This window comes from Oncorhynchus masou, chromosome 24 (assembly GCF_036934945.1).
Source record: "Oncorhynchus masou masou isolate Uvic2021 chromosome 24, UVic_Omas_1.1, whole genome shotgun sequence".
Classification (NCBI taxonomy): domain Eukaryota; kingdom Metazoa; phylum Chordata; class Actinopteri; order Salmoniformes; family Salmonidae; genus Oncorhynchus; species Oncorhynchus masou.
The window spans coordinates 83784623-83806577 of NC_088235.1; the positions used below are offsets into that span (position 1 = coordinate 83784623).

At 42.7% G+C, this 21955-nt stretch overlaps 2 protein-coding genes across 3 annotated transcripts; both read left to right on the top strand.

The window, feature by feature from the left end:
• The first annotated feature begins 4053 nt into the window (after positions 1 to 4053).
• LOC135512864 (ankyrin repeat domain-containing protein 29) lies at positions 4054 to 11483 on the top strand. Of its 2 annotated transcripts, XM_064935326.1 has the most exons (10): positions 4054 to 4401; positions 5354 to 5464; positions 5970 to 6068; positions 6344 to 6442; positions 6646 to 6744; positions 9909 to 10007; positions 10163 to 10261; positions 10492 to 10587; positions 10748 to 10846; positions 10959 to 11483. In XM_064935326.1, the coding sequence occupies exons 1-10, from the start codon at positions 4390 to 4392 to the stop codon at positions 11040 to 11042; spliced, it is 897 nt and encodes a 298-aa protein (XP_064791398.1). In that variant the 5' UTR covers positions 4054 to 4389; the 3' UTR covers positions 11043 to 11483. The 2 variants fall into 2 exon arrangements, with proteins under 2 accessions (XP_064791398.1, XP_064791399.1); XM_064935327.1 differs by lacking the exon at positions 4054 to 4401 and having other exon boundaries at positions 5374 to 5523.
• A 1348-nt stretch (positions 11484 to 12831) lies between these two features.
• LOC135512862 (vacuolar protein sorting-associated protein 4B-like) lies at positions 12832 to 21050 on the top strand. Its single transcript, XM_064935324.1, has 11 exons — positions 12832 to 13034; positions 13355 to 13466; positions 15182 to 15332; positions 17239 to 17300; positions 17468 to 17587; positions 17755 to 17911; positions 18070 to 18218; positions 18418 to 18499; positions 18706 to 18925; positions 19091 to 19231; positions 19606 to 21050. The coding sequence occupies exons 1-11, from the start codon at positions 13014 to 13016 to the stop codon at positions 19705 to 19707; spliced, it is 1317 nt and encodes a 438-aa protein (XP_064791396.1). The 5' UTR covers positions 12832 to 13013; the 3' UTR covers positions 19708 to 21050.
• The last annotated feature ends 905 nt before the right edge of the window (positions 21051 to 21955 follow it).

Here is a 21955-nt window from a genome sequence, read left to right on the forward strand (position 1 = left end):
CAGGCATGCAGGGTAGCATGGGTGATAGAGGAATTCTAAATTCCTATATGTTTTGTAGCCAAAACCAAATTCGCACTCTTATCTATTTCATGATAAGTTGTAAGTTTATCATTTTGCATGAATTAGCAAGAGACCAGTCTTAAAAACAAGTTCAGCATTTATTCTTGATGAGTACTGACCCAAAATACAAAGAACATTACATTTTAAAGAGAGAACATAAAATGACGTCATCAGTTTCACACGCTCTCCCATCCTTACAATAGCGTAGTATACTCAGGCCTGGAGATCTTCTACTCCCCTCATAAAACAGACATTCCAATCTGTCTAAAAGATATACTTTTTCTCCCCTAATGGAACATAACCCAAACATTCTTATCTTGTCTGAAAAGCTATATCATCTCTCCCCCTTAAACTTCCCAAGAGGCACAGACAATGAATTCGTTCTGCTTACATTTTCAGTAACAGCTTAACCAAAAACTCATACTTTTCATATCATAACATAATAGTATTAGAATAAATGGTTCTAATCAATAATGTATACATAATTAATCATTTCAACTATAATTTCCTCTAACAATGGGTCACAGTACAGACACTATTTATCGTAACATCTGAGTACAGGTGTATGGCTGAGGACTGGATGGAGTCAAATAAGTTTATTCAATGCAATGAATGGATTAGCCATTAAGAAAACAGATAATTAGTTAGGTAAATAATTAAGTAAACAAAGTTCTTTCCTCAAACACAGATTCTGCTTGGAAATGCCTTATGTTTTATATTTATTTAACTAGGCAAATCAGTTAAGAAAAAAGATTATTTTCAATGATGACCTAGGAACAGTGCCTTGTTCAGGGGCAGAACAACAGATTTTTACCTTGTCGGCTCGGGGATTCGATCTTGCAACCTTTAGGTTACTAGCAACACATCTCCCACGCTGATCCTCAACACTGGAGCTCCCCAGGGGTGCGTGCTCAGTCCCCTCCTGTACTCCCTGTTCACCCACGACTGCATGGCCAGGCACGACTCCAACACCATCATTAAGTTTGCAGACGACACAACAGTGGTAGGCCTGATCATCGACAACGACGAGAGGGAGGAGCCTATAGGGAGGAGGTCAGAGACCTGGCCGGGTGGTGTCAGAATAACAACCTATCCCTCAACGTAACCAAGACTAAGGAGATGATTGTGGACTACAGGAAAAGGAGGACCAAGCACGCCCCCATTCTCATCGATGGGGCTGTAGTGAAGCAGGTTGAGAGCTTCTAGTTCCTTGGTGTCCACATCAACAACAAACTAGAATGGTCCATACACACCAAGACAGTCGTGAAGAGGGCACGACAAAGCCTATTCCCCCTCAGGAAACTAAAAAGATTTGGCATGGGTCTTGAGATCCTCAAAAAGTTCTACAGCTGCAACATCGAGAGCATTCTGCCTGGTTGCATCACTGCCTGGTACGGCAATTGCTTTGGCCTCTGACCACAAGGCACTACAGAGGTTAGTGCGTACGGCCCAGTACATCACTGGGGCTAAGTTGCCTGCCATCCAAATCAAATCAAATCAAATTTTATTTGTCACATGCAGATGTTAATGCGAGTGTAGCGAAATGCTTGTGCTTCTAGTTCCGACAATGCAGTAATAACCAACAAGTAATCTAACTAACAATTCCAAAACTACTGTCTTATACACACAAGTGTAAGGGGATAAAGAATATGTACATAAACATATATGAATGAGTGATGGTACAGAGCAGCATAGGCAAGATACAGTAGATGGTATCGAGTACAGTATATACATATGAGATGAGTATGTAAACAAAGTTGCAAAGTGGCTAGTGATACATGTATTACATAAAGATGCAGTAGATGATATAGAGTACAGTATATACGTATACATACGAGATGAATAATGTAGGGTATGTAAATATTATATTAGGTAGCATTGTTTAAAGTGGATATTGATATATTTTACATCATTTCCCATCAATTCCCATTATTAAAGTGGCTGGAGTTGAGTCAGTGTGTTGGCAGCAGCCACTCAATGTTAGTGGTGGCTGTTTAACAGCCTGATGGCCTTGAGATAGAAGCTGTTTTTCAGTCTCTCGGTCCCAGCTTTGATGCACCTGTACTGACCTCGCCTTCTGGATGATAGCGGGGTGAACCGGCAGTGGCTCGGGTGGTTGTTGTCCTTGATGATCTTTATGGCCTTCCTGTAACATCGGGTGGTGTAGGTGTCCTGGAGGGCAGGTAGTTTTCCCCCAGTGATGCGTTGTGCAGACCTCACTACCCTCTGGAGAGCCTTACGGTTGTGGGCGGAGCAGTTGCCGTACCAGGCGGTGATACAGCCCGCCAGGATGCTCTCGATTGTGCATCTGTAGAAGTTTGTGAGTGCTTTTGGTGACAAGCCGAATTTCTTCAGCCTCCTGAGGTTGAAGAGGCGGTGCTGCGCCTTCTTCACGATGCTGTCTGTGTGGGTGGACCAATTCAGTTTGTCTGTGATGTGTATGCCGAGGAACTTAAAACTTACTACCCTCTCCACTACTGGTCCATCGATGTGGATAGGGGGGTGTTCCCTCTGCTGTTTCCTGAAGTCCACAATCATCTCCTTAGTTTTGTTGAGGTTGAGTGTGAGGTTATTTTCCTGACTCCACACTCCGAGGGCCCTCACCTCCTCCCTATAGGCCGTCTCGTCATTGTTGGTAATCAAGCCTACCACTGTTGTGTCGTCCGCAAACTTGATGATTGAGTTGGAGGCGTGCGTGGCCACGCAGTCGTGGGTGAACAGGGAGTACAGGAGAGGGCTCAGAACGCACCCTTGTGGGGCCCCAGTGTTGAGGATCAGCGGGGTGGAGATGTTGTTGCCTACCCTCACCACCTGGGGGCGGCCCGTCAGGAAGTCCAGTACCCAGTTGCACAGGGCGGGGTCGAGACCCAGGGACTCGAGCTTGATGACGAGCTTGGAGGGTACTATGGTGTTAAATGCCGAGCTGTAGTCAATGAACAACATTCTCACATAGGTATTCCTCTTGTCCAGGACCTCTACACCAGGCGGTGTCAGAGAAAGGCCCTAAAAATTGTCAAGACCCCAGCCACCCCAACCATAGACTGTTCTATCTACTATCGCATGGCAAGCGGTACCGGAGTGCCAAGTCTAGGAAAAAAGGCTTCTCAACAGTTTTTACACCCAAGCCACAAGACTCCTGAACAGATAATCAAATGGCTACCCGGACTATTTGCATTGTGTGCCTCCCCAACCCCTCTTTTTAGCTGCTGCTACTTTCGGTTTATCTTATATGCACAGTCACTTTAACTATACATTCATGTACATACTACCTCAATTGGGCGACCAACCAGTGCTCCCGCACATTGGCTAACCGGGCTATCTGCATTGTGTTCCACCAAACACCCGCCAACCCCTCATTTACTCTACTGCTAATCTCTGATCATCATATATGTGTTGTCACTTTAACCATATCTCAATCAGCCTGAATAACCGGTGTCTGTATGTAGCCTCGCTACCTTTATAGCCTGTCTTTTTACTGTTGTTTTATTTCTTTACCTACCTATTGTTCATATAATACCTTTTTTTGCACTATTGGGTAGAGCCTATAAGTAAGCATTTCACTGTAATACCTGTTGTATTCGGCGCACGTGACAAATAAACTTTGATTTGATTTAGTCCAACGCTCTAACCACTAGGCTACCTACCGCCCATTATAGCCTATATTAAATAATTAGTCAGGAAAATAATCCTACACTAACGTTACCTTGAATAGAACAAAACCTTGTGTCATATATAAAACAATAGCCTATGTTGCCTCAGTGTAAGCCAACTACTATCTTGGTGTTAATGTATATGACTACTACCCACAAAATGAAATTGTAACAGAATCAAACTCGATGCATTTGTTTAAACAAACGACTTCAATGAATTGATTCAGTGAGCAGACAGAGCGCCACACAGAATTGATTCGGTGAGCAGACAGAGCACCACACTGAATTGATTCAGTGAGCAGACAGAGCGCCACACGGAATTGATTCAGTGAGCAGACAGAGCGCCATACGGAATTGAGTCAGTGAGCAGACAGAGCGCCACACGGAATTGATTCAGTGAGCAGACAGAGCGCCACACGGAATTGAGTCAGTGAGCAGACAGAGCGCCACACGGAATTGAGTCAGTGAGCAGACAGCGCGCCAGGCTGTGTGGCTGGAGCGGCACTGCAGAGAATATACACAGGCTGCGTGTTGTTTTTCCTTCCGCGCGCCAACACCCCGGGAGAAGCCACAACAAATAGTCCAAACAAATACGTTTTAGACAGTTATCATAGTAATATAAGGGCATCGCAATTTGTAGCATACGCAAGAAAGATGAGTCACGAATGAGGTCTTCAGGATGTCGTTCAAGGTAATCTCCACATTTTCCTGATATTCTGCATAGGCTACTCTAACCGTGCTTGAAATGAAAAGAGAGAAGCATAATCAACTCACTACGAATGTTAACTTTCTTTGCGGCCATCGCTCATAATGTGTGTTATGAATAGGTCTATGATGAAGAGTATGCGCGTGTAATCTGCAGGCGGTTTGCGCGCAATAATTATGTATTTATGGAAATTAGATCTGCTGCTTGACCTTCAGTCAGAGTCCTGCCCTTTTGACCTGGCTAAGATTAGGTTGTCATGTCACTAGAGTAAAGTGACAGGTGTTGAGGTAGTTGAACATCATCTGGCCATGAGCAGCCTACCATTGCAGACCATGCCCCACCCACATGCAGTATTTGGAAATATCCACCAAAAATGAGTAAATCCCAATTTCTATTAACTTTGACACTTTGAACTGTTTGGCCCCATTGAATTACAGTCAAACTTACTGTTTCCATAAAGAGGCCTCATTATTGCAGTAGAGTATTCCATACTTATCTTTCAAACCATTTAACTGGACTTGGTCATTATTTTATTGACACATGATAAAATGTATTATTTTGTCTTGTCTGTGTTAGGTTTACACAGATTTATTTGGACCAATGTTGGTGGGTGGGAGCTAGACTGTTAGAGACTACACAACCAGACCAGAGACCATACAACCACACCATACACAATGCAAGAGCATAATCAATGTGTGTGCATGTGCTAAGAGCCTCTGTCCATATTGATTCATATTGATTGTGAACAGGAATTGCCTGACTGCAACTCATTTGAAATGGTTATGTCTATCACCGCCATTGTCTGATCAATACTAAACAAATTGCATGCCAAATTTGGAATTCTGAGATGATACTGTAGATCTGTTACCTTTTATTCTGATTACAGGTCTGTTTTCTATGTCTAGTCGATGTTGTATAATGTGTGTTTGTCCTGCAGAAGGAGACTCCCCTTGCTAACGCCGTGTTTTGGGCAGCTCGTAAGGGGAACTTGGCCCTGCTTCAATTACTGCTCAACAGTGGTCGTGTGGATGCCGACTGCAGAGACAGTGTACGGACACTGCATGCCCTGGTGGCTCAGCTGCACGCTTTACCCATAAACCACCTGTGGTAGGAGAGAATGAGAGAGCTACAACCCTTCTGTCTGTCTCTGTGTGTGTGTGGATGTATACATGTCTTAATAATGTGTTGTGTAAGTCCACTTATGTGCTTGCTGTTTTCATGTGTGTCACATCTAATTGTTTATTGTTGCGTGGTATCTGAAATATATAATGCTTTGTCGAGTCTCCGCTGACAAGTTCACCTATGTTTCAGCAACTTTCTCTAGAGATTATGGCATGTGAATGATTGGAAAGAGCATCAGGCAAGGAGTGTTATTTTGGAGGGGTGTGTGTGTAATTAGATTGTCTTGAGGAGAACCAAAACACTTGCAAGACTTTAAAAAACATGTGCACCATGTTTCTTTTCTGTGCAGTTTTAATGACGTGTAAACAAGGATCTGACTGGACTTAAGGACTGAGGTGTTGATTGATTGTGATGCCTCGATCTCTTTCCAGTTTGGCACCACAGCCCTGATGGTGGCGTCCTACAGCGGCCACTATGACTGTGCCAGGGAGCTGATCATGCAGGGAACTGACATTAACCTGCAGAGAGAGGTACGGTAGATGACCACTTTAGTACACTTTGCTGTCATTATAAGACTTACCTCGGTTTTAGTGTTGCTCGTTGATAAACTGCAACCTTCCACTTTTCCATAGAGTACACAGTTCGGTGGTTGAAACGGTCGGTGCATTATTGATGTTGCTTTGAGACTAATGTGGTCAAAGTATAAATCAATAAGCAGTAAAGATGTTTTGAATCATTGAGAAAATGTGAACAGGTATGTCCGTTTAAGGTCTTTCTGACATTGAATGCATGTTTCTACCCTCAGACAGGCTCCACTGCCCTCTTCTTTGCTTCCCAGCAGGGACACAATGAAGTAGTGAAGCTGCTCTTTGAATTTGGTGGCTCAACTGAATTCCAGACAAAGGTATGCTGTGTCACCTACTTGGAGACAGAGAGGGAGAGAGAGTGAGATTACAGTGAGAGAGAGTCAGAGGACATCAGGGGGAGATGGACAGAATATACTGACAGCAGTGATCCAGAGTGTTTGATGCCTGCTGTGTTAAGTCATATTCCATGGGCCAGTCACTCCAGGATATGTGGCTAATCAGTATTCTCATGGTTTGGCAGGACGGTGGCACAGCCCTCTCTGCAGCCTGCCAGTATGGCCACTCTAAGGTGGTGGACACTCTGCTAAAGAACGGCGCCAATGTCCATGATCAGCTGCATGTGAGCATCCCTAACACCTCTCACACACTATGTTCTTTTCCACCACTCCTTTTCCCTGCAGAAACCCACTGACAGTGTCCACTGCTGTAGTCCACAAAACAAAATCACACACACTCATGTTACCGCTGAGTCAGACATGAGATCCATTTTGTTTTATGCACTGTTAGGGCTGGGTGATATAAATATCACATTACAATATTTTCAAAATGGTTGATGGTATTTGAGGTTACATTTAGCTAGCTAACAATAAGAAATACAATATAAGAATACAAACATAAAGTGGCAGTGGAATATAAACATTTTAGCATAAGTATAATTACAGGAAGGCACAATTTATAGTCATACATTGTCATACGGGGCATTCAGAAAGTATTCAGACCCCTTGACTTTTTCTACATGTTGTTACTCTACAGCTTAATGGATTAAATTAAATGTTTTCCTCATCAATCTACACACAATGACAAAGACAAAACAGGTTTTTATAAATGTATAAAAAAATAACACAGAAATACCTTATTTACACAAGTATTGAGATACAGTGGGGCAAAAAAGTATTTAGTCAGCCACTAATTGTGCAAGTTATCCCACTTAAAAAGACGAGAGGCCTTTCATTTTCATCATAGGTACACTTCAACTATGACAGACAAAATGAGAAGAAATAAAATCCATTAAATTACATTGTAGGGTTTTTAATTAATTTATTTGCAAATTATGGTGGAAAATAAGTATTTGGTCAATAACAAAAGTTTCTCAATACTTTGTTATATACCCTTTGTTGGCAATGACAGAGGTCAAACGTTTTCTGTAAGTCTTCACAAGGTTCACACACTGTTGCTGGTATTTTGGCCCAGTCGTCCTGGTCCCTTTGCAGAAAAATCATGATGTTTCCACCCCCATGCTTCACAGTAGGTATGGTGTTCTTTGGGTGCAACTCAGCATTCTTTGTCCTCCAAACACGACGAGTTGAGTTTTTACCAAAAAGTTATATTTTGGTTTCATCTGACATTCTCCCAATCTTCTTCTGGATCATCCAAATGCTCTCTAACAAATATCAGACTGGCCTGGACATGTACTGGTTTAAGCAGGGGGACACGTCTGGCACTGCAGGATTTGAGTCCCTGGCAGCGTAGTGTGTTACTGATGGTAGGCTTTGTTACTTTGGTCCCAGCTCTCTGCAGGTCATTCACTAGGTCCCCCCCGTGTGGTTCTGGGATTTTTGCTCACCGTTCTTGTGATCATTTTGACCCACGGGGTGAGATCCTGCGTGGAGCCCCAGATCGAGGGAGATTATCAGTGGTCTTTTATGTCTTCCATTTCCTAATAATTGCTCCCACAGTTGATTTCTTCAAACCAAGCTGCTTACCTATTGCAAATTCAGTCTTCCCAGCCTGGTGCAGGTCTACAATTTTGTTTCTGGTGTCCTTTGACAGCTCTTTGGTCTTGGCCATAGTGGAGTTTGGAGTGTGACTGTTTGAGGTTGTGGACAGGTGTCTTTTATACTGATAACAAGTTCAAACAGGTCCCATTAATACAGGTAACGAGTGGAGGACAGAGGAGCCTCTTAAAAGAAGAAGTTATAGGTCTGTGAGAGCCAGAAATCTTGCTTGTTTGTTATTGACCAAATACTTATTTTCCACCATAATTTGCAAATAAATTCATAAAAAATCCTACAATGTGATTTTCTGGATTTTCATTCTCATTTTGTCTGTCATAATTGAAGTGTACCTATGATGAAAATTACAGGCGTCTCATCTTTTTAAGTGGGAGAACTTGCACAATTGGTGGCTGACTAAATACTTTTTTGCTCCACTGTAAGTATGAGACTACAAATTGAGCTCAGGTGCATCCTGTTTCCATTGATCCTCCTTGAGATTTCTACAACTTGATTGGAGTCCACCTGTGGTAAATTCAAATGATTGGACATGATTTGGAAAGGCACACACCGGCCTATATAAGGTTCCACAGTTGACAGTGCCTGTTAAAGCAAAAACCAAGCCATGAGGTCAAACTAATTGTCCGTAGAGCTCTGAGACAGGATTGTGTCAATGTGCTGTCCTGGGGAAGGGTACAAAAAAAACAATATGCAGCATTGAAGGTCCCCAAGAACACAGTGGCCTCCATTATTCTTAAATGTAAGATGTGTGGAACCACCAAGACTCTTCCTAGAGCTGGCCGACAGGCTACACTGAGCAATCGGGGGAGAAGGGACTTGGTCAGGGAGGTGACCAAGAACCCAATGCTTACTCTTACAGAGCTCCAGAGTTCCTCTGTGGAGATGGGAGAACCTTCCAGAAGGACAACCATCTCTGCAGCACTCCACCAATCTGGCCTTTATGGTAGAGTGGCCGGACAGAAGACAATCCTCAGTAAAAGGCACAACCCGCTTGGAGTTTTCCAAAAGGCACCTAAACAAGATTCTCTGGTCAGATAAAAACAAGATTAAACTCTTTGGCCTGAATGCAAAGCATCCCATCTGGAAGAAACCTGCTACCATCCCTATGTTGAAGCATGCTGGTGGCAGCATCATGCTGTGGGGATGTATTTCAGGGCAGGGACTGGGAGACTAGTCAGGATTGAGAGAAAGATGAGCGGAGCAAAGTAGGTCCTCAGACTGGGGCGAAGGTTCCACTTCCAACAGGACAACTACCCTAAGCACACAGTCAAGACAACGCAGGAGTGGCTTCTGGACATGTCTCTGAATGGCCCAGACAGATTCTGGACTTGAACCCGATTTAACATCTCTGGAGAGACCTGAAAATAACTCTGCAGTGACGCTCCCCATCCAATCTGACAGAGCTTGAAAGGATCTGCAGAGAAGAATGGGGAAAAACTCCCCAAATACAGGTGTGCCAAGCTTGTAGCATCATACCCAAGAAGACTTGAGGCTGTAATCGCTGCCAAAGGTGCTTCAACAAAGTACTGAGTAAAGGGTCTGAATACTTATGTAAATGTGATATTTACGTTTTCTTATTGATGAGGAAAAAACACTATTTAATCAATTTTAGAATAAGGCTGTAATGTAACAAAATGTGGAAAAAGTCAAGGGATCTGAATACTTTCCGAAAGCACTGTAGGGTCTGTTACTATTCATAGGACAAGCCATACAGTGCATCGCTTTGTCATTTACTTTTCTGATGTGACATGTTTCTAATATCATGTTTTAGGATGGTGCCACTCCACTCTTCCTTGCTTCCCAGGAGGGTCATGTGACTGTCATACGTCAACTTCTGTCATCTGGAGCCAAAGTTAACCACCCTAGGGAAGTGAGGCCACACTCCCATACAATAATAGAGGACCTCAATAGAGGGACTGACATCTTCATCTCTCGTCTCACCCTCTTCCTCCTTTTATTTTATCTCCATGTAACATTCCCCCCCTTCTGTTTCTCCTCACTCCACTCCCTACCCCCCCCCTCCAGGATGGCACAGCCCCCCTGTGGATGGCAGCCCAGATGGGACACAGTGAAGTAGTGAAGGTTTTACTTCTGCGTGGTGCAGATCGGGATGCTGACAGAAAAGTATGTAGTCCTTTAGCAACCTAGTCGGTGCCCAGTGGGTTGACAAAGACAAGATCATATTCCTCCATGTGGTTGCTTTATCTTTCAAATCCTCTTTCAGGGTTTACTCGTGGAAAATACATAAAAAAATACATTAATATATATATTAAATCAAGTCATTTATTTAAATGACTTTCTTTGTGTAAGTTTTTAAATGTTAATGTATCATGTTTCTTTTGATCTCATTGAAGGACGGGTCAACTGCACTATTCAAGGCAGCTTTCAAAGGACACAACGCTGTCATTGAGGAGCTCCTCAGGTTCTCCCCTTCATTGGGCCTTCTCAAGGTAGGATAGATATCAAGATAAAGCTTGCACTTTGGCATCTTCTGACTTGCCATGAGTAGTTTTTATTCAGAAGTATATTTTGAGACATTGTATTGTAAAACATTTGCAGTATTTTAGTGATAAGAAACCGCTGTTAGTTACAAGTGTTTCATTTTTCCAGAATGGTTCCACAGCCCTCCACGCTGCTGTCATGGGTGACAATCATAAAAGTGTAAACCTTCTGCTGGGGGCCAACGCAGACCCCACACTACCCAACAAGGTACATCACTGTAGTGTGAGCTAGGGATAAGAAGAAAAGCAGAAGAGGATGCATTTCAGGACGTCTTTCAGGTTGATCATTTTTTTCATGACTGGTTATGTTTTCTTTGCAGGACAATGAACTGCCAGCAGATCTTACAAAGAGCAATCGCATCCTGAGGGCTCTGCGACCGCACATCTCAAATGGAAGTAGTTGATGACAACCCTAGTTGTCCATGGTTAGACCATGACCGCAAACCTTAGACTATGGTTGTTTTATGGAGAGAAATGCACTGAGGGCTCCGAACTACAGAGAACAAACCAACAGGATTCAGTCACACAACAATAATATTAATATGGTGCTTGTTTTCAAGTGCAGCTTCAGACAATGTTATTTGGAGTAACCATAACTGGATATAGCTAAAAGGATGGTTATATATGTAGCCTACTACAAAAATGCATCCGTTTGTGGCAATAGTTATTATGCCATGTGTGCCCTTACCTTTGAGGTGTTATAACTTTGCTGTATAGATTCTGTTTATAAAGTGTTTTATCCCTGGTGCTGTAATATTTCTAAATATTTAGCCTTTTTTTCTTCCGTATTAATAAATGTAAACTGTAAATGTGTTAAATAAAATAGGAATGTGAAATAACTGTCATATTTTGTCCTGTGACTCAGTCAATAACGTGTGATGTTTTGGGTCAGCCTTTGGAATCAGTTCAATTGCCCTGGGGGGTACGAACAAAGGATCCGATACGGGAAAGCTGTATTCCTGGTCGTAATGCTGGTGAGTTACTGCCGCTCTGATATCCAAAAGTAATTCTCAGCTGTATGTAATAAAACAAAATATTTTCTGGCCTAATAATGTATGAAAGAACACCAAAAAAACGAGGGCCTAGGGGCTAGAAGCACAGCTGCCTTCTGTGCCATTTTCTTCTGGTGCCAGGAAAATAACCTCTTACTCAACGTCAACAAAACAAAGGAGATGATCGTGGACCTCAGGAAACTGCAGAGGGAGCGTCCCCCTATCCACATTGACGAGATCGCAGCGGAGAAGGTGGAAAGCTTCAAGTTCCTCGGCGTACACATCACTGACAAACTGAAATGGTCTACCCATACAAACAGTGTGGTGAAGAAGGAGCAACAACGCCACTTCAACCTCAGGAGGCTGAAGAAATTTGGCATGGCACCTATAACCCTCAAACTTTTACAGCTGCACAATTGAGAGCATCTTGTCGGGCTGTATCAAGGCCTGGTACGGCAACTGTACCGCCTGCAATCGCAGGGCTCTTCAAGGGGTTTAGTGCAGTCTGCCCAACGCATCACCGGGGGCAAACTACCTGCCCTCCAGGACACCTGCAGCACCCGATGTCACCGGAAGGCCAAAAAGATCAACAACAACAACCACCCGAGCCACTGCCTATTCACCCCGCTATCATCCAGAAGGCGAGGTCTGTACAGGTGCATCACAGCTGGGACTGAGACACTGAAAAACATCTATCTCAAGACCATCAGACTGTTAAATAGGCATCACTAGCACATTAGAGGCTGCTGCCTATATACAGACTTGAAATCACTGGCCACTTTAATAAATAGAACACTAGTCAGTTTAATAATTTTTACATATTTTGCATTACCCATCTCATTTGTATATACTGTATTATATTCTACTGTATCTTAGTCTATGCTACTCTGACAGTGCTCTTTCATATATTATTAATTCCTTTACTTTGATTTGTGTGTATTGTTAGATATTACTGCACGGTTGCTAAACATGTATGTGGCCAATAAAATTCGTTTTGATTTACTGTACTCACCAAGAAACAGAATCCTTGCAAATCTGTCTGATTTTGGTAACCTTATTTCTAGCATATACAATGCACATGTTTATGGTTTGTTAATCAGAATTTCAAAGTACAGCTAAAAATTGAAATTGACTGCATGAAATTGACAGTAAAGGGTCAGAAAAAGCTTTTACTCGTCTTTCTGTTGCTGTCACGTGTACATTCATAGGCGGAAGTGACACTCGACATCTTGATGCGGAAGAGATTCCGAACAATTGAAGATTTCACCAAAATGATAACAAAACACTAACCAGAGCTAATAACGTCGTGTTGTAGCTATTGTACGTTGATCTATTGAGACTAGAGTAAAGTTTTATTTTGGCAATTGTACGTATCCAGCAACCATGGCTAATAACAATTTACAGGTGAGTGAGTGTCCAGCCAGGGACAACAACAAACGAAATTAGCCAGCAAGCTAGGCTTGCTAGCTAACACTGTATTCAAGTCTACTGTTGTTTCGGATGGCGTTAATCCTTAGATTTGTCTAGTAAATATGACTCTTGACGCGGGTGCGTGCGTATGTGAGAAATGTTTCATTATTTACTAATTTTATTTTGACATACCTTTCTAAAATAAACTACACCAAATGACAGTGATGATATCTGGCAGAACAAGATGTCATGCTAATGCCCTTCCCTCTTTTGTTATGGCTCTTCTATAACATTGCCCATGCATTGTGTTACAGAAAGCCATAGATCTTGCAAGCAAGGCTGCAGAGGAGGACAAAGCTAAAAACTATGAGGAAGCTCTCCGGTTGTACCAGCATTCTATTCAGTACTTCCTTCATGTTGTGAAGTGTGAGTTGTCTTATATCTAAGTTCCACTTGCTGTTTACAAGTCTTATTATTAATTTGGTAATATACACTCACATGCCAGTTTATTAGGTACACCCATCTAGTATTGGGTTGGACCCCCCTTTGCCTTCAGAACAGCCTGAATTCTTTGGGTAATTCTACAAGGTGTTAGAAATGTTCCACAAGAATGTTGATCCATGCTGACTCGACGGCATCATGCAGTTGCTGCAGATTGGACTTTGCGTCACCATGGACCAACATCCCTGTAGAACATTTCCGACACCTTGTAGAATTCCCCGAATAATTCAGGCTGTTCTGGAGGCAAAGGGGTGTCCGACTCGGTCTAGATGGGTACATTCATGCTGCGAGCAGCCCATTCCATCTAATCTCAAAGATGCTCTATTGGGTTGACGTCTGGGGACTGTGCAGGCCACTCAAGTAAACTGAACGTGATGTCATGTTTCAAGCAGTGTTTTTCCACTACTCAATTGTCGTGTTGGTGATCATGTGCCCACTGGATACGCTTCTTCTTGTTTTTAGCTGGTAGGAGTGGAACCCTCTGTTGTGGTCTGCTGCAATGGCCCATCCGTGACAAAGATTGACGAGTTGTGCGTTCCGAGATGCCACCAGAGACTGCACACCACTTTTGCACTGTGCTGTTATTTGTCTGTTTGTGGCCCTCCTGTTAGCTTGCACAATTCTTGCCATTCTCCTTCAACCTCTCTCATCAACAAGCTGTTTTAGCCCACAGGACTGCCACTGGATGTTTTTTGTTTGTTGCACTATTCTCGGTTAACCCGCACTGTCGTGCGTGAAAAGCCCAGCAGGGCGGTCGTTTCTGAAATGCTGGGTCCAGCACTCGTAACATCGATGATCATACACCGATAACACCACGCTGAAAGTTCCTTAGATCACTAGTTTTGCCCATTCTTTTTATTTTAATTTTACCCCCGATTTCATGGTATCCAATTGTTAGTAGTTACTATATTGTCTCATCGCTACAACTCCGTACGGGCTCGGGAGAGACGAAGGTCGAAAGCCATGCGTCCTCCGAAACACAACCCAACCAAGCCGCACTGCTTATTAACACAGCGCACATCCAACCCGGAAGCCAGCCGCACCTATGTGTCGGAGGAAGCATCGTGCACCTGGCGACCTGGTTAGCGCGCACTGCGCATGGCCCGCCACAGGAGTCGCTAGTGCGTGATGAGACAAGGATATCCCTGCCGGCCAAACCCTCCCTAACCCGGACGACGCTAGGCCAATTGTGCGTCGCCCCACGAACCTCCCGGTCGCGGCCAGCTGTGACAGAGCCTGGGCGGGAACCCAGAGTCTCTGGTGGCACAGCTAGCACTGTGCCACCTGGAGGCCCAGTTTTGTCCATTCTAACGTTCAATCAAACTAACTGAATGCCTCAATGCGTGTCTGCCTGCTTTATATAGAAAGCCACGACAATCACTCTCTGTAGGAGCAAACCATTTTTGTGAATAGGGTGGTGAACCTAATAAATTGGCCGGTGAGTGTATGTGTTCACCTTTGATCTTAAAGTTTGGAATGAACTTGGAATGACCACAGGAGGACCTCTGGGTAAACATAAATAATTTCTTAAAGAAACTGTTTTAAAAGTTTTTTCACTTTCACATTAAATGCCCGACGTGTGAGGTGACTTGGGGCATAATGTGATGTGACAACCTGTGGTCCATTTCCTTTTCCTATAGATGAGGCCCAGGGAGACAAGGCCAAGCAAAGCATCAGGGCAAAGTGTGCAGAGTACCTGGACCGAGCAGAGAAGCTGAAGGAATACCTTAAGAAGAAGGAGAAGGCTCCTCCAGCCAAGCCTGTCAAAGAGTCTGGGTCTGATGACAAAGGGTGAATAGGGCTGTGGTGGTCATGAAATTATGTCAGCCAGTTATTGTCGTGCAAAAGTCTGCCGGTCTCACGGTAATTGGCCGTTAATTAACATAGGATTAGCATTTCCAGGCCTCCATGCATACAAGCCACAGATGTGTGCTTTTGTAACATCTACTTTAAAAAAAAGTATAATAAATCAACTTAATATACAATAAATCCATTCTTTATTTTAGTCAGGTTTAAAGAAACAATATGATATGAAGTAAATGTATTTCAGAAGAACAGAATATGAGTTGGTCTACTGGCCTAAAATGTAATCTTGTCTTTACTAATATGTAAAACTAGTTTTGATTTAGAATGGCACATTTTCAAATGGGCAGAAAAAGGGAAAAAAGACATGGTGAACATAGGCCGCACGCTTTCCCAACGGTTCGTTTTGTAGGCCACTTTGGTTTTATAATGGAGCATGTGCTTGATATGAGCAGCTGGGAAATAAGAGACCACTTATTTCACTCCACGCATCAACCCCTGTTTGAAGTATGTGGACACCTGCTTGTCGAACATCTCATTCCAAAATCATGGGCATTAATTTGCTACTATAACAGCCTCTACTCTTCTGGGAAGGGTTTCTACTAGATGTTGGAAAATTGTTGCGGGGACTTGCTTCCATTCAGCCAGATCGGACACTAATGTTGGGTGATTAGGCCTCGCGCGCAGTCGGCGTACCAATTCATCCCGAAGGTGTTCGATGGGGTTGAGGTCAGGGCTCTGCAGGCCAGTCAAGTTCTTCCACACTGATTTTGACAAACCATTTCTGTATGGACCTCGCTTTGTGCACAGAGGCATTGTCATGCTGAAACAGGAAAGGGCCTTCCCCAAACTGCACAGAATCGTCTAGAATGTCATTGTATACTGTAGCATTAAGATTTCCCTCAACTGGAACTAAGGGACCTAGCCCGAACCATGAAAAACAACCCCAGACCATTATTCCTCCTACACCAAACTTTAAAGTTGGCACTAAGTATTGGGGCAGGTAGTGTTCTCTTGGCGTCCGCCAAACCCAGATTCATCTGTCGGACTGCCAGATGGTGAAGCATGATTCATCACTCCAGAGAATGCGTTTCCACTGCTCCAGAGTCCAATGGCGGCGAGCTTTACACCACTCCAGCCGACGCTTGGCATTGCGCATGGTGGTCATAGGCTTGTGTGTGGCCATGGAAGCCCATTTCATGAAGCTCCTGACGAACAGTTATTGTGCTGATATTTTTTTGGGAACTCGGTAGTGAGTGTTTGCAACCGAGGACATGCGATTTTTACGCGTTAAACGCTTCATCACTCGGCGTTCCCATTGTATGAGCTTGTGTGGCCTACCACTTCACGGCTGAGGTGTTGTTGGTCTTAGACGTTTCCACTTCACAATAACAGCACTTACAGTTGAGCGGGGCAGCTCTAGCAGGGCAGAAATTGACAATCTAGCTTGTTGGAAAGGTGGCATCCTATGACGGTGCCACGTTGATAGTCATTGAGCTCTTCAGTAAGGCCATTCTACTGCCAATGTTTGTCTATGTAGATTGCATGGCGGTGTGCTCGATTTGATATACCTGTCAGCAACGGGTGTGGTCCAAATAGCCAAATCCACTAATGTTGTATATATGGTGTAGTTAGCAAGTTGAGTACTACCAAACAATGTGCAGAGTCATAAAAGGAGATTTACTGCGGTCATGACTCATGATTGCCAATGTGGCGGTACTATGGTCACCACAACAGCCCTAAGTGAGCATAATGAATCCTGAGATGCGTTATAATCTTCACCAATCCTTCATTTGGTTCTGATTCTTTATTCTTTTGGACTGTTTATATAATTTTTGTGTGGCCTCCTTATCAGTACAGTGAGGTCAAAACGACTTTTCTTTTTCTTTTGCAGGAATGAGAGTGATGAAGGTGAAGGTGACCCAGAGAAAAAGAAGTTCCAAAATCAACTCTCGGGTGAGTTATAGCATCAGCTACATCCTGTTTCACCATTTTTTGTGAGGCTCATACAAGCTTTGATGTTGCCTTTTGACACTGAATCTGCATTTGATTTGTATGAAAAAAATGTATATACGTCGTACTACATTTCACCCACTTCTATCTATCTACTATATGTCATACAGGTGCCATCGTCATGGAAAAGCCAAACATCAAGTGGAGTGACGTAGCTGGGCTTGAGGGTGCAAAAGAGGCCCTTAAAGAAGCTGTCATCTTGCCCATCAAATTTCCTCACCTCTTCACAGGTATGGATTATGTAATTCAATCAACACATAACATTCTAGATAATAATGCTTGTATTGTGACTTGCAGCAATGCATCTGAAGAGTAAATAGTTTTAGTCTTGGATAGTATTAACTATAGAAGTCATGGAATTAAAGAATACATGAGTATGTTTGTCTTTGGTGTCCAGGAAAGCGGACTCCATGGAGAGGGATCTTGCTCTTTGGCCCTCCTGGTACAGGGAAGTCTTACCTGGCCAAGGCTGTGGCCACAGAAGCCAACAACTCCACCTTCTTCTCTATCTCCTCATCTGACCTGGTGTCTAAGTGGCTGGGGGAAAGTGAAAAGTGAGTGATGGGGCAAAGAGGATGGGCTTATGCAATCAAATCAAAATAGTATTTGAAGGATATTGCTCATACATACCCATCTCTATCCTCCTCTTCATTCTTCTCCTACACCATCCATTGGTCTCCTATTTACTTGCCGCCACTCTTTCTGTCATCAGGTTGGTGAAGAATCTGTTTAGCCTAGCCAGGGAGAACAAGCCCTCCATCATCTTCATTGATGAGATAGACTCTCTGTGTGGCTCCAGGAGTGAGAACGAGAGTGAAGCAGCCCGCCGCATCAAGACTGAGTTCCTGGTACAGATGCAGGGTGAGAGTTTACGCAAAGCTTGGCCTCAGATTCTATTTACCTTGTACCTTGAGTAGTGACACAACTGCTTCGTCCACTGTGTCGTTTAGCACTGAACCTTTTTCTTTCTAAGGTATCACCAAAACAACTAAACTACACAATCTTTCCATTTGACTGGACCAGCTGTCTATTTTAAAGCATTTTCTCTCTCTTCTCCCAGGTGTTGGAAATGACAATGATGGAGTCCTGGTTCTAGGAGCCACAAACATCCCCTGGACATTGGACTCTGCTATTAGGAGAAGGTCTGTGTATATTTATCTTTTGATGATCTCAAGTCCTTTATCTTATTGTAAAGATGTATTATTCCTTGGATATTTACCCATTGACTCTTGTTAGACAGATTGTTAAAGATTAGAACTAAAGAATGAGATTCCCTCCTGTCACTTGCTGCATCACCATATGTCATTCCCGTATCAGATATCACAACTGTCGTGTTTCTGTGCCTCAGGTTTGAGAAGCGGATCTACATCCCTCTGCCTGAGGAGCACGCCCGCTCCTTCATGTTCAAGCTACATCTAGGCTCCACCCCCAGTGAGCTCATTGAATCAGACTATGTGACTCTTGGTAAGAAGACAGAAGGCTACTCTGGAGCTGACATCAGCGTCATCGTGAGGGACGCCCTCATGCAGCCAGTCAGGAAAGTGCAGTCGGCCACTCACTTCAAACGGGTAAGTGACATTCAACAGAGGCGGGGCTCACCTAGGTGCAGCAAATCTTAATTGATTTAATTTTCAGCATCTAATAGTTTTGAAGGAAGCATTGAATGCTCTGTCAATGAAACGTCAGTAATCACAAATCCAGTTCCGTCCATGTCTTCTCCTGCATACACCCAGGTCCAAGGATCGTCATGGAACCATCCCAACCTCGTGGTAGATGATCTCCTGACCCCATGCTCACCAGGAGATCCAGATGCCATAGAGATGACCTGGATGGATGTTAATGGGGAGAAACTCATGGAGCCTGTTGTTTGCATGGTGAGAAGAACCCCAAAAACATATATTTTTTTGAGTATAAGGGAACATGTATGGGATGCTAACTGATTGGACTGGGATGATACCTGTGTTGCGATTCTCGTTTGTATCGTGGCAAGGAAACAAAACATGAGGCGGATGTAACTTCTTTTGGGGGAAAACAGCCCTAATGTTGGGAACAAACATCATTATGTTGTCATCCAGTCACATTTTAGTTATGTTCCAAGCTATATCACACTATATTTTACATACAGCAGGTTTTTAATATCTAAACAAAGATTGTTTGATCTGCTTCGCATTTTCATTTTTGCAAAAATATTGAGATACTGGTATCGTCCCAGCCCTACTAATTGACCTTTGTGATGTGCTGTTTACAGGCTGATATGCTGAGGTCACTGCACAACACCAAGCCAACCGTGAACGAGCAGGACTTGGATAAACTCAAGAAGTTCACAGAGGACTTTGGTCAGGAAGGCTAACACTCAACCAGATAATGCAAACCCAACTTTCCTTTCTCTTGTCCTTTTCCTCAGGCTTGTATTTACTACTCTACTTTCTCTCCAAGTTACAAAGGGGTTTCATGTATGTTGATTTGTTTGCTTATTCTGCTAATACATACCCATAGTACATTACTTTTTTCTTTTATTTACGAAGCCAGAAAAGGTTGACTAATGTTTAAGATGGTGATGGTCTCAAAGAATATGGATTCAAGCAATGTATTCATAGTTTATGCTTTAAAACACTAAAGTGTCTGTTTTTGCCTTGATGGCATCAAACTAACAATGCATGTCATGGTGCATTACAGCAACTCCTCCAAAAGGCCTTTACTCCTTGAAGTACATCTATGACTTGACCAGATAGATTAGGATTGCAGGTTTTGTTGTACTGTATTGTGTTAGGACCTAGTTAGTTTATTTGACTAGGACCTAGTTAAACATGAACTTTAACTAGGACCTAGTTAAGTTTTTATTTATTTATTCATGTTGTATCCAAGAAGGGCTAAGTCTAACGTTCACTCTGTGTTGGTGGAGTAGCACTCATTGAGGCGGACCATATCATGATTAAATATCAGCAACTTTAATTTGATTTCAACTTCCTTTCATTGTCTTTTTTTGTACAATATTTGTACTACATTTTGCTGTAGGCTGTTTTTGAAAGAAGGCGTTAGTCTGAGTTCCTTGCTGTTCAACAGCAAGTAAAAGTACTTTGGGGATGGGTGGGTGGGGCTATGTTATAATGAAATAAAACCCAATGATTGATCTGAAAGATGAATCAGTAATTGAGTGTGCAATAATGTTTGGTCATTTTTTTTAACCTGTACCCCTTCAATTGTACTTCATACATTTTTGCCCACTTCAAATGTTTTGTACAAGTTGTGCCTTGAAAGAGAATCAATGTATATCCTCTTTCACTTACTACTAAAGCCGATGAAACTTCAGACACCCTATGAAAGAGACACATATTCAGACAGTTACTTACTTATGATTGTATACAGTTCTTTCTATAACCTCTGACTTAAAAACACAAAAAATGCTATAAATCTCAATGTACAGTATAGTCATTCATTCTCATTTGAGCTGTTCACAAATATTGTCTGGTCACTGGGATGAGATTAGTGTAGCGTTGAACAATGCTGAGAAGGGAGGGGTTTTTCTTCATAAAAGAATGGTCATTATGTTTTCTTTTGGAAATACTGTTAACATCTATGGCTGTGGGGTTTCCTTAGAAATATATATTCAGGTTTTTTTCTGGGATGTTCCAGAGGTATCCAGTTGTGTTCTAATCTTGGTGTATATGTAAATAAAAATATTACTTATTGAAATTACTGCTGTTTGGTTTTACTTTACACATCTTTGGATGGTTGTATATTTCAATACACTACCGTTCAAAAGTTTAGGGTCACTTTTCAATGTTCTTGTTTTTGAAAGAAAAGCACTTTTTGTCCATTTAAAATAACATCAAATTGCTCAGAAATACAGTGTCGACATTGTTAATGTTGTAAATGACTATTGTAGCTGGAAACGGCAGATTCTTTAAATGGAATACCTACATAGGTGTACAGAGGCCCATTGTCAGCAACCATCACTCCTGTGTTCCAATGGCACGTTGTGTTAGCTAATCCAAGTTTATCATTTTAAAAGGCTAATTGATCATTAGAAAACCCTTTTGCAATTATGTTAGCACAGCTGAAAACTGTTGTCTGATTAAAGAAGCAATAAAACTGGCCTTTAGACTAGTTGAGTATCTGGAGCATCAGCATTTGTGGGTTCAATTACAGGCTCATAATGGCCAGAAACAAAGAACTTTCTTCTGAAACTCGTCAGTCTATTCATGTTCTGATAAATTAAGGCTATTCCATGCAAGAAATTGCCAAGAAACTGAAGATCTCGTACAACTCTGTGTACTATTCCCTTCACAGAACAGTGCAAACTGGCTCAAACCAGAATAGAAAGAGGAGTGGGAGGCCCCGATGCACAACTGAGCAAGAGGACAAGTACATTAGTGTCAAGTTTGAGAAACAGACGCCTCACAAGTCTTCAACTGGCAGCTTCATTAAATAGTACCCACAAAACACCAACGTCAACAGTGAAGAGGCAACTCCGGGATGCTGACCTTCTAATCACCAAAATGAAAGCTGGACAGTCAGAGAGCATTGAAAATGTGAAAATTATGGCAAGACGACCATTTATTTGTAAATTTTGATGGCAAGGAAATACATCACTTTTC